The sequence below is a fragment of the Mastigoproctus giganteus genome, chromosome 11 (genome assembly GCF_048544385.1).
Source record: "Mastigoproctus giganteus isolate SK-2022 chromosome 11, ASM4854438v1, whole genome shotgun sequence".
Lineage (NCBI taxonomy): Eukaryota > Metazoa > Arthropoda > Arachnida > Uropygi > Thelyphonidae > Mastigoproctus > Mastigoproctus giganteus.
This window is the reverse complement of record NC_143585.1, coordinates 130,481,423-130,499,874: the sequence shown is the minus strand read 5'-3', so window position 1 is coordinate 130,499,874 and position 18,452 is coordinate 130,481,423. Positions and strand designations below refer to the sequence as shown.

The 18,452-nt window shown below is 37.0% G+C and overlaps 1 protein-coding gene across 1 annotated transcript in view; it reads left to right on the top strand.

Moving 5' to 3' along the window:
• The window catches only part of Brr2 (U5 small nuclear ribonucleoprotein l(3)72Ab), a 570,943-nt gene that overhangs the window by 468,259 nt on the left and 84,232 nt on the right, over positions 1–18,452 (top strand). Inside the window, exons 34-35 of the mRNA XM_090384330.1 lie at positions 1,786–1,859; positions 17,434–17,510. Coding sequence (XP_090240456.1) covers positions 1,786–1,859; positions 17,434–17,510 — 151 coding nt within the window. The remainder of the gene's footprint in view (positions 1–1,785; positions 1,860–17,433; positions 17,511–18,452) is intronic.

The window sequence follows — 18,452 nt, the reverse complement described above, 5'->3', positions numbered from 1 at the left end:
CAGCATCAGCACATAATTTTGCACCTATTATACTTAAGCTATTTATTTATGGTATTTATGTAATATAAAAAGTCTTTCCTATTAGCTAGTGCAGGCCATGCTGGGAAAAATTCTTCCCCCTATCCAATCTCTCTAGGGCTGAACAGATTGTTCATTATATCTGTATAAATATATATTAATAAACTGATTTTGTGTTATGTAGGCTTTAAAACATGGAATAACAAGGAGAGAAACCCTCCCTGTTATTCCATGTTTCCCTCTGCTTGCAATTGCTAACTACAGCTTCACTTGAAGGGATCTTTAAGAATTCCTTAAGTTTCCATTCATATTAGAACTCAGACCTCCCTTGGTATGTGACACTTGGGAAACCCACTGTACTTGCATATGGCAAATATATTCTTGCCATTTACATTTTCAGTTAATGATGTCCTGTGATACTGCCAAAAAGTTAAACTTTAATTTTATTTTATACATTGTACTTACTATTTTATTTTTATTTATTTATTCTTTTTTTGTATCTTCTCATCACTAGCAGATGCAAATTTCTGTTGAAAGCTTTTTCTATGTAATTTTCAAAAAAGTTAAATTTATACATTCACTAAAATTTAAAAAAATCAATTTAATGGACCACGTGAAGTAATGCCTGTCCTTTAAATCTAGTCATCTGTTAAACTTGAAACAAATAAATATAACTGTATAGCAACTGCATATTTTATGAAAAGGTACTATAATATAAAATAAAAAACATTACAAATTGTAATACTACATTTCACTGCACTCATCAATTGTCTGAAGTAGAAAAGCTTATTTAGTCTGTAGAGCTAATTATTCTTCTCATTGGAGATTGAGATCTCTCCCTATTGAAGTCTGACACACTGTGCAGGTTGATGGAAGATGATGATGTGAACCTTACAAAGGATGCAAGACCCATACACATTGGGTTTTGTTTATAGTTTCTGTATAACGATAGCAGTAGGAACTGTAAACACAAATTAAGTACAGCATTTGAACATATTACTTCAGTGGTCATAAAAGAAATGAAAAATGCTTAATAACAGTATTTTGGTTTTTCTGTCTGATACATTAGCATTAGTAGAGGCATTTGATGCAAGAAAGCAAGCTTATGCAGCATCAGCCAAAAAAAAAAAAAAAACCCACTTCCACTTCACCCCTCTGTTCGTTCAAAATACCTGTCCAGCTGAGCCTTAAACTTATTTAGGCTATCAACCTCCACCACAAGGGATGGAAGTCTGTTCCACCAACCAACCACCCGCTGGCTAAAGGCAAATTTCCGCACGTCTATCCTGAATTGATAAGTGAAATCAAACAAGCCTATTCACTAACTGATAATGAATACCATCGGACTTAAGTGATCACATCTCACTGGGTCCAATTTGAATGAAAAGCCTGGTTTGAGCTTTGGACTTCAGTGATAAGTGAAATCAAACCAGCCTATTCATTAACTGATGATGAATACCATCAGACTTAAGTAATCACATCTCACTGGGTCCAATTTGGATGAAAAGCCTGGTTTGGACTTCAGAAATAACAGGCAGCTCCACTGTCCATTAAATTGAGGTCCATTAAATCGATGGCTTATTGTATTTCATCAGTACCAATGTTCCATCATTTTTTCTCGTTAACCAAGTTTTTGCTCTGTTTTGCCTTATCTCACAAAGCGTCTTCATCAGTTCCATCATTAGAATGTATATTTTGGCCACTTTGTGTACTTACACATACAAGTACTATTTATACATGCATACATATTATTATTTATTATTTTAGGTATGAAGATTATCCCATTACAGATGTTTTACAAATGGTTGGCAGGGCTAATAGACCTTTGGTTGATGAAGATGGTCAGTGCATTATATTTTTTTATTAATTGGTATTAATTTAAAAATATATAAGTGTTTTTGATTTAATTTATTTATTCGTTGTTTAAAAGAACTCAAGGAGCATGATTATAATATATATAATTTTGTGAATAAAATTAGAATTAGCCATTATTTTCATGTACAAATATTAAACTTAGAACAGAAATGTTTGCTGTCTAATTTATTAAGTACCTGATCATATAAAATTAGTAATAGGTCTTAACTGTGAGCTCCAATTTTGTTTGTTTTATATTTTAATTAATTTAAATATCAGTTAACTTTTAACTCAATCATATTTAGTCCCTTTGAGTAGTAAAGCCTAGTTATGGCTTTTTTTCCATCATATTACTTACTCTCACTACCATCCTAAGGGGCAGTAATGAACAATGTCTAGCTTATATTTTGTAGTTTAATGTGGGTAATAAAGAACATACCTCCATTTTAAGTAAGGGAAACTTAATGAGAGTTTTGAAAATTGCATGAAATTAACTAAAGTTATATATTTCAGAAACTTACTTTGTTCCCTTCATTCCAAATAAATAAGTTCCTTTTACTGTTCCATTTTACTTGATTCTAAATTTATAATAACCTACAAAATATATTACATTGTAGACCCAATAGAACATGGCTTGATATAACACAGTCAAAGGTTAGACCCCTCCCCCCCCTCCCTTTCACATGCTTCAAATTTTAATGCATTCGCAATTTTATTACAATGCATTTACTGGTTCTGTGAACATTTATAGTTGTTGATTTTTTACAGGCCTCATGGAGCAATTAGAACAATTGCTATCTGTAACATGACCTCCTATGAATAAACTTTATAATATCACTTTTAATTTCTTTTGTTGTTTCATTTGTCTCAATGTTTCGTTTGCCTTTGTATTAGGCAAATGCAACCCAGGTTGTTGGGACTCATGATTAATTTACAAAGACGGTCAAATAATAATTATTATTATTTTAATTTTTTTTTTTGTCTTTATTTTATTTAATTTCACTTTATTTTTATTTCTTGGTTTTTATTTTATTTTACTTTATTGATTGAACTACAGCTTTAGAAGGTAAGTTCAGTGATGCAAATAAACTCAAAGCTATCCTGGAAAGATGCAGCAGTCTTAAAAATTACATATGCTGTTTGTTTAGAAATTGGACTTAGGCTTACTCTACATAACATTGGTGTGTGTTTATAAATTTTTGTTTTCTTATCTTTCCTTTTTAATAAAAAAAATTAATTAATGTCCATGGAAAGTTCTCAAAAGAAAAAAAGAAAAGCATGGTTGAGTCTGCTGACGAGGCTAGTGGGAGCCAGACTGTTCAAAGCTGCTAAGTTGACTTTTTTTTATTTATTTATTTGAAATTGTTGTTTTTGTATAACTTTTGATTTAAATTTAGTAGTATAATATTTTTTTGTGATTTTCTGATTAATTTTGCGCATTTATTCTTTACTCAGCCTTATAATTGCATAGAAAACCACAGTCAATTTCTGCCGGCATTGAATCAACACTACTATTTGAATCTGCCGCCATTGTTTTCTTATCGATATAACAGGTACTGGAAGTTTCTACATAACTTAGAGCAGTGTAATCAGTATCAGCAGAGGATTATAAATTATAGCATTACTTACTTGTTTTTATAATTTAACTTGTCACATAGATCATAACGTACGGCAGTAATATTCGTAGAGCTTTTAGAATAGTTGATTTGGCATATATAGCTAGTAAGAGTTCGAACCACATGGGTGGCAATAGATAGTTAAATTTATTATTTGTTATAATTACTTAGATTTTACAAATGTAATTTTTTAACTTAATACATATAACTTAACTTGTAGGAGATACGATATTCGTATAACTAAACTCGGTCGGAAATAAAACTCTATACTGAAATATATGTATATATAGTGTTATAACCGTAATGGGATATAAGTTTAGTGTTATATTTTTAATTGTATTGAAATCATACCTCAGACCAGAGCAGCAAAGCAAAAGGCTCAAGGTAGTGAGAGTGCTGTGGCTCAGGGAGAACTGAGGGGGGGGGGGGTTGTCCTCTGAATTACAGCCTTTTGAAATCTACTGCTTGTTGGATGTTTGTGGACTATCAGGAACAGGACATGATATTGCCAAGGGGAATGTCTTTGTGTGTGCTCGATGTAAGGAGTGAGGAAATCAAGTACTAACTCATTGTTATTATGGGCCTTTATAAGAGCTTGAAGAACAGGGTAGATACCCTTGAAGGATTTAAATTGAGAGGCCCATCAAGCTCTCAGCTGCCCACATCAATGCCAGAGCTTGCACTTGAACATCAGTCAACACAGCGGCAATCCCCAAGGCAGAATGCACTGTTCCCACATGAACTAGTTGTTGTTGGTGTCTCTATTGTCAGAGAAACAGGGAATATATTGTGCAAAAAGGATAGGTGGAACAGGACCAAGGTATGTCTGCCAGAGGCAAAAGTTGATGATATTGTAGAGCAGATATCATCTTTTAAGGGCACAAAAGGTGATATTGTTGTACACGTTGGCACTAATGATATTAAGAGTAGGATAACGGCAGAATTACTTAACAAGTACAGGTCACTGTTGAAAAAAATCTGTGAGTTACGGTTGAATTTGAAAGTGTCTGCAATTCTCCCCAGACACGATAGGAGGGAGTATATGATGTGAGCCTTGTGAACAATTCGGCCCTGGAGAGATTGTGCAAGGCTCATGGGGTAGAATTTTTCCCAGGTTGGTCTGTGCTGCTTGTTAACAGGAGAGACTGCTTCTATAGGGATGGGATACCCTTAAATAGAAAGGATGCACAAATATTTGCTGATGCTATCGAGGCAATGTAAGGTGGGCCGGAAAACCACTAGCTTGGGGAAATAAACGGACTAATAGATTAACAGTAGCCACTGGCAGAGGTGAAAATGATTCTTGAACTGCTTCTATTGGAATGATCAGCAGCCTGGAAAACGAGGTGCAGAGGATTTCAGAGACTGCTGGGAGTCATCGTGGAACAAATAAATACATGGGCTGTATTCGAGTAGATAAGAATAAGAACAAGTGCATGTATACTTGTGTGTACACCAATGCTACGAGTTTGGTAAACAAATTTGATGAATTTGAGGTGTAAGTCAAAACATCAAAGGCAGATATTGTTGGGATATCAGTTGAGATGTTAGTCAAAACATCAAAGGCAGATATTGTTGGGATATCAGAGGCAGGGTGTCACACAGATATAAGGAATGCAGAATTGGAATTTGGGGAGTAGAAGTAGTGGCCATGTGATACAAGAAAGCAAGTGTATAAGCTTATGCAGCATCAGCCAAAAAAAAAAAAAAAAAAATTTTTACAAAACAATCCCCTCTAAATATTTGTCCAGTTCCTCCTTAAATTTATTTAACCTATCAACGACAGATGCAAGTTTGTTCCAGCAGTTAACCACCCGCTGGCTAAAGGCAAATTTCCATACATCTATTCTACATCTGTTCTTCCTCAATTTCAATTTAGGCCCCCTTAGGTTCGTAATCTGAACAAATGGAAGAATCCCATCAGAATTCAGCGTGCTCAACCCATTCAAGGTCTTATACACCTCAATAAGATCACCTCGCAGATGCCTAGTCTCCAGCTGCTGCAATCTGCAGAACTTAATCCTCTCCTAGTAAGAGGATCCCTTCATTCCCATCACCAATCTTGTTGCCCTTCTCTGTACACGCTCAAGTAAATCTATATCCTTCCTAAAATGAGACCTCCAGACTTCCACACAGTACTCAAGGCGGGGCCTGACCATTGCCTTATACAGAGGGACAATCACCTCCTTTTCCCTGGTAACAAAATTCCTGTATGTCATTGACAACACCCCATGACCTGCCCTGACAGCCTGTCTGCATTCCTCAGAAAACTTCGGGGGGCGCCTCCGTAGCCAGGTGGGCAGGAGCGGCAGTGCGTAGCACACGCTTCTTGATTAGACCGGGGTTCGAGCCCGTGACCACCAAATACGGAGGATGCGGAAAGGTCAGGGAATGACCACCGCATATCCCCGAAGCAATATGGCATTAGTTGCTAATGCTCCTAAAAAAAAAAAAAAAAAAAAAAATCAAATAACAACTGTCAGAAAACTTCATATCTGACTGCACAATTACTCCCAGGTCTTTTTCATTTTCTATCTCCTTAAGTGTAGTACAGTTGGTACGTTTCTCTGGGGTTACTTCTACCCATATGCAGTACTTTGCATTTTTCAATGTTAAACTTCAGTTGTCACTTCTCAGCCCATCTGCCCAAATTTTCTAGATCCTGTTGCAGTAATGCACTGCCATTACTATCGTTAACAACCCTGCCAACCTTTGTATCATCTGCAAACGTTGATACTAAGCCTGATATATACCTTCATCAATATCATTGATAAATATACAAAACAACGGTGGACCCAACACCGAACCGTGTGGGACTCCACTAATGACATTAGTCCACGAAGAGCAGCACCCACTGATTACCACCCTCTGTCTTCTCCCACTCAACCATCCTTTTATCCATTGTAGCAACTTACCCTTAATACCATTCTGCTCCAATTTGTACAGTAGTCTTCCATGCGCAACAGTGTCAAAAGCTTTCCTGAAATCCAAGTATATGATATCAAAATTATTTTTTGCATCCAGTTCCTTTGTAACCACATCATAATAACCAATCAAATTTGTCACACAAGACTTTCCCTTAACAACCCATGCTGTGTCTGAATTATTGCTGCAGTCTTGTCTAGATGATCCTGCAATGCATCTTTAACCAGTGACTCCATTATTTTATCCGGAACAGAAGTTAAACTAACTGGTCTGTAATTACTTGTGTCACCCTTCGATCCCCCTTTGTGAATTGGGGACACATTTGCACATCTCCAGTCCATGGGGACCTCCCCTGAGTCCAAGGATGCTCTCATAATTATGGCTAAGGGTTTGCTTACTTCCTTTGCCACCTCCTTTAATATAACTGGATAGAACCAGTCCACCCCAGGTGCCTTTCTTATGTTTAACTTCAACAATTTCTCCCCCACTTTGTTCTCAGTTATTACAAAATAATTAAGCACCCTGTTACAATTTGATAACCTTGTGGCATTTTCAAACCTTAATAACTCCTCATGTGTGAATGCAGATGCAAAATACTCATTCAGTTTGTTTGCTATCTGAGCAGGATCATCAACAGTTGCACCATCGATATCAAGTGGACCAATCAGATTCATCCCCTTCCTTTTAGAGTTTATATAAGTAAAGAAATCCTTGCTGTTTTTCTTAGCATCCTTAGCCAAAGATTTCTCATAATTTTCCTTCACCTGCCTAACCTCTTGTGTGACTTGATTACAGACTAGCTTTTATATATCATAGGCTTCTGTGTCGCCTGATAATTTATATGCATCCCATGCATTTTTTTTCTCTGCCACGAGTCTCATTAGTTCATTTGACAACCATTTAGGCCTAACCCTTGAACAATATTTCTTAATAGGTATGAAACATTTAGTAGCTTCCACTATTAATTCCTTGAATGCTTCCCACTTAGAATTTGCTGTTGGTAACATCATCAGTTGGTCCCACTGTGCAGAATTTAAAAACTGTCTGAGACCACTATAGTCACCTTTACGCAAGCAAAAACCCCTTCCTTTACCCCTGATGGTAATTATATCTTTAAGTAAATCCCACATTAGTACACTGTGATCACTGCCACCTAATGGTTCCTTTATCTGCAAATTCTTAATACACGAATGATCACTGCTGATAACCAAATCAAGAGTATTACCCTCTCTGGTTGCCTCTCGAATATGCTGCTGCAGAAAACAATCATCCAGTAAATCCACAAAAGTCTTACTAGTGTGTGAGTGACCAACCCATAAGTTCCAGTCTATCTGGGAAGTTAAAATCCCTCATTATAAGACATTCTGATTTACTAGCCCACTCTATTTCTCTGTACAATTGTTCATTGTAGTCATTCGAGTCATTAGGCCTATAACACACTCCTACTCTTATTTTTGCTTTCGCAGTGCTTATGTCACACCAAACTGACTCAACAGTGCACTGTTCATCTATATCAACTGGATGCACTTCTTTTTGATTTTATGTTTTTCTTAATTAACGGCATAACATCTCCTCCCTTCCTATCCTGTCTATCCTTTCTGTACACATTGTACTCCCCAAATTCCAGTTCTGCATTCCTTATATCTGTGTGACACCATGTCTTTGCTATCCCAACAATATCCCCCTTTGTTGTCTTGACCAACACTTTAAATTCATCAAATTTATTTACTATACTTCTAGCATTTGGTATACATGCAAGTATACATGTACCTATTCTTATTATTAGTTACCCTAACACATTGCATATACCTACCTGTTTCACGATGACTGCCATCAGTCCCTGAAACACCCAACACCCCTCGCTCGATGCCGCTGCTTATTCTAATAGAAGTAGTGCAAGAATCACCTTCACCTGTGCCTGCAGCTGCTTTTAACCTTTTAGTCTGTGAATCCCCCCATGCTACAGTTTTCCGACCCACCTAACACTGCCTCGATAGCACCAGCAAATATTCTTGCACCCTTTCTATTTAAGTGTATCCCATCTGTGTAGGAGCAGTCTCTCCTGTTAACAAGCACAGACCAGGTTGAAAAAAATTTTCCCCCTTGAGCCTTGCAGATTTCCTCCAGGGCCGAATTGATTGACAAGGCTCTCATCATTTACTCCCTCCTGTCGTGTCTGGGCAGAATTGCAGACACTTTCAAATTTAACCCTAATTCACGACTTTTTTGCAACATTGACCTTTACTTGTTAAGTAAATCTGCAGTTCTCTTACTCTTAATGTCATTAGTGCCGGCGTCATCAACTTTTGCCCCTGGCAGACATACCCTGGTCCTATTCCATCTATCCTTTTTACACTATATATTCCCCGTCTCCCTGTCAATACAGTCACCGACGATAACTAACTCCTGTGGGACCAACACATTCTGCCTTGGAGGTTGCCGCTGTGTTGCCTGATGCCCAGGAGTGAGCTCTAGCATTGAGTTGGGCAGCTGAGAGCTTGACGGGCCCTCATATTAATTTATTCAAGGGCATCTACCCTACACCTCAAGCTCTCATAGATGCCCATTAGAATACTGAGTTGATGCCTAATTTCTAGACACTCTCTGCACTTGGCACACACACAAAGACATCCTTCTTGGCTAGATCATGTTCCGTTCCATTTTTTTAGGCTGTTATGTGTTGGAGAATCTCCCCTCCCCCCTCAGTTCTCCCCCGAGTCACAGCACTCCTGCCACTTTGTGCCCGTTCCTTTTCTGCTCTAGTCTGGGGCATGATATTTTAAATTAATAAGATCAATAAATTTAATTAATCAATTGTCAATACTACACTATCTAATAGAATACTAAATGCAGGGATGCGAATTACGCTTTATAATTTTACATTAGAGCTACTTAGTTACCACAATTAAAAAATTTGAATTCCCTACGACTCTATTCAAAAACAATGGCTGCAAGATTCGAATGAAACAACTGTTTTATGTATATTAAGTAGTAATCTACAAAAACTCTTATCTAAATTAAAAATAAAAATAACCAGCTTATCTAGAACTACATGGCTACTTAAAAAGTTCATAAAATAACAATTAGGTAAATAAAATGGCAAACACATCGCTTTTTCTGAGCCTGTAATTTTTAATGAGAGTCAGCGCCCTCTATCCTTTCTGTACAACGTGTACAGAAAGGATAGACAGAATAGGAAGGGAGGAGGGGTTATGCTATAAGTTAAGAAACACATAAATTCTTAGAAAGTGCAGCCAGTTGATATGGGTGGACAGTGCAGTGTTGAGTCAGTTTGGTGTGACATAAACACTAGCAAAGCAAGATTGAGAGTTAGATTGTGTTACAGGCCTAATGATTCAGATGAGTATAATGAAAAACTGTACAGAGAAATAGAGTAGGCCAGTAAATCAGATTGTCTTATAATGGTGATTTTAATTTCCCAGATATTGACTGGAACTTGTGGCTTGGTCACTCACACACTAGTAAGGCTTTTGTGGATTTATTGGATGATTGTTTTCTACAGCAACATGATTGGGAGGCAACTAGAGGGAGTAATACTCTTGATCTGATTATCAGTAGTGATTCTTTGTGCATTAAGAATCTGCAGATAAAGGAACCACTAGGTGGCAGTGATCACACTATGCTGATTTGGGATTTACTCGAAAAAGTAACTACCATCAGGGGTAAAGGGAAGGGTTTTTGCTCTCATAAAGGTGAATACGGTGGTCTGAGACAGTTTTTAAATTCTATACAGTGGGGCCAACCGATGATGTTACCAACATCAAACTCTAAATGGGGAAGCATTCAAAGAATTAATCTTGGAAGCTACTAGGCTTTTCATACCAACTAAGAAATATTGTATTATCAATATAATACCTTGATCCAACAGTTGGATATTTGAGGTTGTATTCTTTGGTAAATAGCTCATCTTTATTTTACTATCAGGGCTTATGAGATTTTCTGCAGGAGGGTGGACAAAACAGTTGTCCAGCAGCAAAAGTGCATCAGGTGCCATATTTTTCTTTTTTCAATGAGTAGGCACAGATGGCACAAAAAGTTTAAAACTATTCCTCAAAAATCGCTGCTGTCATTCTTACTGTGGCGATATAAAATGCTAATGCTTGCATGTTTCTGTGGTGGAAACATCTTAGCACCCTTAATTTTCCTATGCACAGTGATTTGACTCGTGCGTGTGTCTCTCTCTCTCTCTCTGTCTCTGTGTGTGTGTGTGTGTGTGTCAGTCAGTTCTATTGACACAAAACAGCAATGTCACCCTGTCTTCCATCACTTAAAAACCCTGTGCCTTTTGTTCTCTGAATTTACAAGCTAGCAGTATTTGTAACATGATAAGCATGTAATAACAAAATCCTGTTTCATTGCAATTGTAAATTTGATTTGTTCTGCAACAGCAGCAGTAAAATTCATTGGCACTTGATCAGCTGTGAAGAGACACTTTGTCTTGAAAGCTATTGTATATTTTATTAGTTTTATCCATATTTTATTGTATTTTAATGCTTTTATCTTATTGTATTTTGACGCTTTTATTTTATTTTATATTTTATCTCTATTTTAGTATTTTATGTAGATTATTTATTTATTTTAATAAATTCATTTTAAGTCAGTTTGTCAATCATCACTAGAAAGTTTTGTGAGTTCATTTCTTGATGGATATTACCTGCAAAGAAAATGCCTGTCATTTAAAGACATGATCAAAGCAAAGAATTCTTTGCATTCTTAGCCAAAAACTTCTCACAATCTGCCCTAACTTGCCTAACTCCATTAGTGACTCGATTGGAGACTAGTTTATATTTACTGCAGTTGTTTCTCTGTTCACTGGTAATTTTTAATAATCCTATGCATTTTTCTTCTTTGCCACTAAGGTCATCAATTATCTGACATCCATTTAAGTATAAATCTTGAGCAAAATAGTTTAGTTGGCATAAAAAGCTTAGCAGTTTCTACAATTATTACTTTCCTGAATGCTTCCCTTTTAGAATTTTCAGTTGTGCAGAACACATCCATCCAATATATCCAGAAAAATTCTGTTACTGTGAGTGACCAACCCAGAATTTCCAGTCTATATATATGTACATTTATATATATATATATATATATATATATAAGTATGTATGAATAGATATATTATATAAAGTGTGCATGGATGGATGTGAAAATTACACAAAGTGCCAGTGACTAGAAGGGTAAGAATAGTGGAAAAAGAGGTATAGTGGATATGTAATATGTGAAAGAATGTTAATATCCTAAAAGTTATGATGAATTTAAAAAATTATGGGCTGAATAGAGGTTAAGTCAACTGTAAAGTAAAATTACTAATAATAAAGTAAATTAAATAAAAATGGTAGAGCTGTCATCAGATATGGGGGGACATATTTAGATAAAAGTCAAATACAGGCAAGGCAGATGTGCAGAATCTGATGTCAGCTAAAGTAAATATTGATACGTGGTCAAGTATTTTATCAGGGGACTACACCTGACCATGTATCAGGAACTGCATTTCTATACTTGTCCATAGTATGGCCAAAAAGCAAAAAAAAATTAAATTAGCACATTCTTATACAGTATGGACAAGGTAGTTGCAATGCAATGTCAATTATTAAGGTAAAAATAAAGATCAAGTTAGAATAAAACATAGTTGAGTGTTTTCAGAAAGGAAAAGGTGTTCTTAATAAAAATATGTAGAGTTTTGTGTAGGACTTAGAATTAAATAATTTGGAACAAGCACATAGTATAAGGTGAGGTATTAAATTGAGGATAGGGACGGGAAAAAGTAGTGCTTATGTAAATAAAGATGAAAATAACAATAGAAGGAGGATAGTAGGAAGGTTTGTATGACCCTCGTGTACCCTAATAGTTTTACAAATGGGAAGAAAGGTAGAAATAGATAGTAGAAAGATAAAAAGCCAAGAAAAAGTTTTTAAATCACACTGAGCTAGCTGGTGTTATGAAGCCCAACCTTATAGGCTCTGGCTTTGTAAGTGTTAACATAAAAGGAAGCTAATACCAAATGCTTGTAATGCAGGGAAAAAACAGGCCTAAAAATATGTAAGTCAAAACACGTCAAGAAATGAACCGAAAACAATACCTGGAGTTTTCAAGTAATGCATAGCAGAAGTTTTTTTTGGTAGTTGTTGGCGCATAGGCTTCTGTGGCCATAATGCACCTCCCAAGGTCTTTGCAGTACTTTGATCCAAGCCCGAGACAGGAATCGAACCCACGGCCTTTGGATTGCCAGGCAGGCACTTTACCCACCCGGCTAGCCCGGTCGGCCATAGCAGAAGTAAGCTGGTGAGAAAATAATACATAGCTAAAGGGAAAAGGTGGGGTATGTCAATGTATGTCAACCATACCACATTGAAGCAATTTATAGCAGCATAATGGACTTGATAGAGAGCTATGAAGAAATGGAAAAAGATGGGAAAATAGTGACCTCTATCATTGTATTTTGAACCAATAAATGCATGGAGATGCATACAGTTAACATTGGAAAAAAGAAATGTGGTTAGAATAATAGGACTTTACTGTAATTTTTTATTTTATTTTTTTTATTATATTTTATTTTTTATTATATTTGTTTTATTATTTGTTGTATTTATTTTATTTGATTATATTTTACCTTATTATTAATAATTTTACTTTACGGATGACTTAACTCGTATTGGCTTTGTAATTCAGCCCATAATTTTCTTAATTCATCATAACTTTTAGGATATTAACATTCTTTCACCTATTATATATCTACTATACTTCTTTTTCCACTATTCTTACCCTTCTAGTCACTGGCATATTGTGCCACATCCATCTACGCATACTTTCATAAATGGATGTGATGGATGATGAAATCTGAAACAATGCAATGGTTTGTTATTGTTATTTGGAGGAGCATTAGCAACTAAGGCGATATTACTCCTGGGATATGCGGTGGTCATTCCCTGACCTTTCCACATCCTCCGTATTTGGTGGTCACGGGCTCGAACCCTGGTCTAATCAAGAAGCGTGTGCTATGCACTGCTGCTCGTGCCCACCTGGCTATGGAGGTGCTGACAATGCAATGGTTAAACATAATTAGTATCAAATATTGCATTGTATTGTATCACTATGTTACATTTAAAAATAAATTACAGAAATTAAAGAATTTAAAAATAAATTTAGAATAGATATGTATTCTTAGAATGTATAACTTAAACTGAAACAACTTCAACATCAAGAATGCTGATGGGACCTTCATGCGATCACCGTCCGAACGCCTGCAACGGTGGAGTGAATTCTTCAAAGCATTGTATAATCACGACCCACCTCAGGGACCGCCAGAAGCCGCACTATCGATCGATCCCCTGAAGTCTCCATGGTCGATGTTGAGCCTACAGTAGAAGAAGTGAAAGCAGCCATACAATCCCTGAAGAATGGCAGGGCACCAGGAGTGGACCAAGTCACCACAGAAGCGATCAAAGCCGGGGGCGATGTACTGCTTCGCCGACTACACTCACTCCTCAAAACCATCTGGTACACTGAACAAATTCCGCCAACATGGAGGAAAGCCATTATTGTACCGATCCACAAGAATGATAACCGGGATTGCAAGAACTACCGTGGCATCAGCCTCCTTTCCATCATCGGAAAGGTCTTTATGAAGATCATCCAGTCAAGGCTGCAAAAACATCGCGAGCAAACCAGTCGAGAAGAACAGGCAGGATTTAGACCCGGGCGAGGATGCTATGATCAGATCTTTGCCATCCGTCAGCTGATGGAGGAGAGGATCCTGTGTGGACAGCGAACCGTCATTGTTTTCATTGACTTTAAGTCTGCTTTCGACTGTGTCCATCGGCCTGCCTTATGGAAACTACTAGAGGTCGAACATGTACTTCGAAAAGTCATCAGACTCCTCCAAACTGCATGCAACAGTTTAACCAGCCAGGTGCACATCCAGAACGATTTATCTGAGGAATTTACCGTCCAAACTGGAGTCCGCCAAGGGGATGTAGCCTCCCCGTTGCTTTTCAACATCGTGGTCGACGCCATTATGAGGCAAGCATTCAGAAACAGATGGGGGCATACAATATGACAAGGATCACTATGTGACTGACCTGATGTTTGCCAATGATAGTGCTATCTTTGCTGGTAATGACTCTGAAGCCATGGACATCCTTTACGACATTGCCCGCATTGCCCGGCCATACGGTTTGAAGATCAATGCTGATAAGACAAAGGCCCTGACAACAGATGGGTCGCAAGCCACCATCTATCTCGAAGGCGTCCAGATCGAGCAAGTGCAGGACTTTAAATACCTTGGGTCGCTGGTCCAGGAGAAGAAAGTTGCATCCACCATGGAAATCCACAGCAGAATTGGACAGGCGGCCACTGCATTCGCCTCGCTCAAATGGTGTCTGTGGAAGAGGACCAACATCCGAGACTAAAATCCGACTCTTCCGGACTTTGATCCTGCCCGTTCTCCTTTATGGATCAGAAACATGGATTTGTCTCAAGCTAGATTTAAACAAACTTGAGGTATTCCAAATGCGATACCTGCGGCAGATTTTGGGCATCTCACTTCGTGACTGCATCACTAATGATACCATCCGCACCAGATGCCAACAGCAACCAACCATTGCCGACCAAATCCAGAAGCGAAGGCTTAGATGGTTTGGCCACGTATGTAGAATGGGCACGAACAGAATACCATCCACCCTCCTTTGGAGACAACGACCCACCCAATGGAGCATCCAACGGACTGCGCCTAGGAAAACGTGGGCCAAGCAAGTGGAAAATGACTTGAAGAGCCGACATCTCGACTTTAACCAGGCCAGGACTGATGCCATTGATCGTAAAGTATGGAAGAACATCACAGAACAAGTCCGAAATCCTGCGGCACCTACAGCAGCATACTGGTTGCGTGGCGAACCGCCTCCCCCAGCTGCCAGCTAAGGACCAAGAAGAAGAAGAAGAAACAACTTAAATCAAAACATATAAAGTTTTCCACTAAAATAATTAGTACAACCAGAGGATGCATACCTATTTTTCCATAATTTGATGTACTGTTATGTTATTTTCACCATCTATGTCAGTATTCGGCTGACTTAAGGTGCAGAGACCTAGAATGTGGAAAACATTGCTTGCTTGCTCCATCTGTTGTAACAGTGAAGCTGTTTTTGGCAGCAAAAACACAATCTAAATGTTATCAGCTATATCTGAGCACAGGTGAATCTCACCTGTGCTCAGAGAGCTAGCAGCAAGCATGTACTCAAAAAAATATATTCATATATACAGATGGTTATATGAATTGTTTTGATGACAGTTTGGCACAGCCATAATACTACCAAATTATTTAATGAAGACAGTAGATACACAGTGTGGCAATTGGAAAACAAGACTGATGTTATGAGACGAGTGCTGGTGCTGCCATCTACAGAACTAAACATGAAATGAGTGATTGTTCCTCAAGCACTGCAGTCAAGGTCAGCTGAAATTGCTACCATTTCAGAACATAGCATGAGCTGAATTGCATGTTCTCTCCAGTGCCTGTTTTGTGGAGGGATAATGGAATGAGGAGCAAACATCAAGTTTTGCATTTGATTGGGCAAGAGTCCCATGGAAATGTTTTAAATGATGAAGCAAGTATAGAGAGAATTGTCTGTCGTGCATGTGTATTTGAGTGGCATAAGCGTTTTGCCCACAGAAGATAATCGCTGGAAGGCAATGAACACCTGGGCCCAGCAAAAATAATTTGAACATCAGAGTTGGCTGAAAGGTGTAGGAAATCATTACCAATGACCGATGTGCAACACTTCGAATGATTTCAGATGATCTGTGTGTTAATGAGGAAACTATTCAACAAACGATAAACCATGATAAAGAAAGTGACAGTTTGTGTGTAGTTTGTTTCACATTCATTAACAGATGAGCAGTGACATGCACAAGTTGAACACTGCGGTGAACTCACTTAAAGCAAACCTTACTTCCTGAATTTGATTGTTACAGGTGAAGAGACAGTTTTTCCGGTATGACTCTGAAATGAAGCAACAAAATGTGGGGTGGAAATCGGCAAACTCTCCCAAAGTCAAAAACATTCATCAAGAAAGGTCAAAAATCAAAACCATGCTCATCACTTTCTATGAAAGCAAGGAAATGGTGCACAAAGAGTTCATGCCTAATGGCCAAAGTGTTACCGCTGCCTACTATCCAGAACTTCTCTGTGTTGATGTTTAAATTGGTAGTTTGAATAAATTTAAGAAAGAATAGTTGAATTATAAGAATGGATGGGCAAATGAAGTGTGTAGTGTGTTTTTTTTTTTTTTTTTTTTTGCTGATTCTGTATAAGCTTGCTTTCTTGTATCATTTGCCACTAGTGCTAGTCACTGGGAACATTAAGACAATAAGGAAGTATTGAACTTAATATTTTTATTTGCCAGAATATTGTTGTAACCAGTGGCCTCTATGATTTTCTATTGAAATTTAGGATGTCAGTGTATGTTGTCCCAATTAAAAAAAAAAAAAAAAAGAGGGAATATGATAAAGAATGATAGTATTTATTTATTGTATTCATAAAATGGCAAGTCATTTCCAAAACATGTAGAGCAGTAACTTGGTGTATGTAGTATATAGCAGAAAACTAAACATCTGTAGTAAAATTATACTTGTATTACACTTAGTCTAAATGTAACATTTTGCATTTTATCAAATTTACAAAATTTTATCTCTAAGTCTTTATCAGGGAACCGAGAATGTCAAGGAATTGGGTATAGAAATTTCATACCCAAAATGTTGCTTATAGAATTTCTATAACCAACATTTTGGGAAAGCCACCAAGTGTAACTGTGATATAGAGGAGTTAAAATTAATTTTGATGTAACTTACTAACTCTCCTAACTTGTAATCAATGATCAATTCCTTATGTATTTCTTTATTTATATATTTTTTACTTGTTGCTTACTACAATAATATATAAGATATACAAAGAAATGTGTGTGCTTTAAGTACATTAAAAAAATATTTTATTATTTTTTAGGAATCTGCGTTCTTCTTTGTCAGAGCTCAAAAAAGGATTTTTTCAAAAAGTTTTTGTATGAGCCACTTCCTGTAGAGGTAAATAACTTTCTATAATTCATATATAAAAAGAAATATTAAAACTATTAGAAGGGTGGGCAGAAGAGTAATGCCTCTATATAATAATATAACATAATATATAATAATATAACCTTTGAAGGAACAGAGATAATTTGTATTTAATTTAAGATATTATTTTTCTGCATATTCCCCACCTAACTTGAAACATTTCAACTGTTGCTTAACAAGCTTTTGCATGCTATTCAAGTAAAATTCTTGTGGCTGAGAGACAAATCATCTCTTCATGGCTGCTTTAACTTCATCTTAGTCTTATTTAACTTTTAACCAAAAAAAAAAGTCACATAGCCAAATCTGGACTATAGAGAAGATGTCAAACAACTTCATAAAAGGAAATTCTTGCCAATGTTGCACATCACCAGAATGCAACATTGGCATTGTTGTGTTGACACAACATTGGTGTATTGCTAAGCCTTACTAATTTCATTCCTTTCTCCTCTCTCTCTCTCTCTCTCTCTCTCTCTCTCTCTCTCTCTCTCTCTCTCTCTCTCTCTCTCTCTCTCTCAGTTCTTATAACCGCTGGCAGAGTTGAACTAGTTCCAGGTGCTTCCCCATACGTACATACTATCTCACTGTATCCAGCTAAGTTGACTGTGATCACTTTTTACAAAAATAAGTTAGTAACACCCATGGTATCCCAGAAAATGGTCAACATCACTTTGCCAGCTGCAAAGAGCTGCAAAATCTTTGCCCAGATTTTGAATTTTTTTTTATATTGAAATGTTTTACATTGAAATTCCTTGGTCTGCCTCTCCTTTTTCCAGATCTTAGAGGTGAATATACAGCTAGTAATTATCAGTGAATTTCAACAGCTACAACTCAATAACTGTACATTGAGTTGTTGCATTTTCAAAGGTGCTTCCATTTAAAACAGCGTAACTTGTAACTGAACAGCTGCATTGA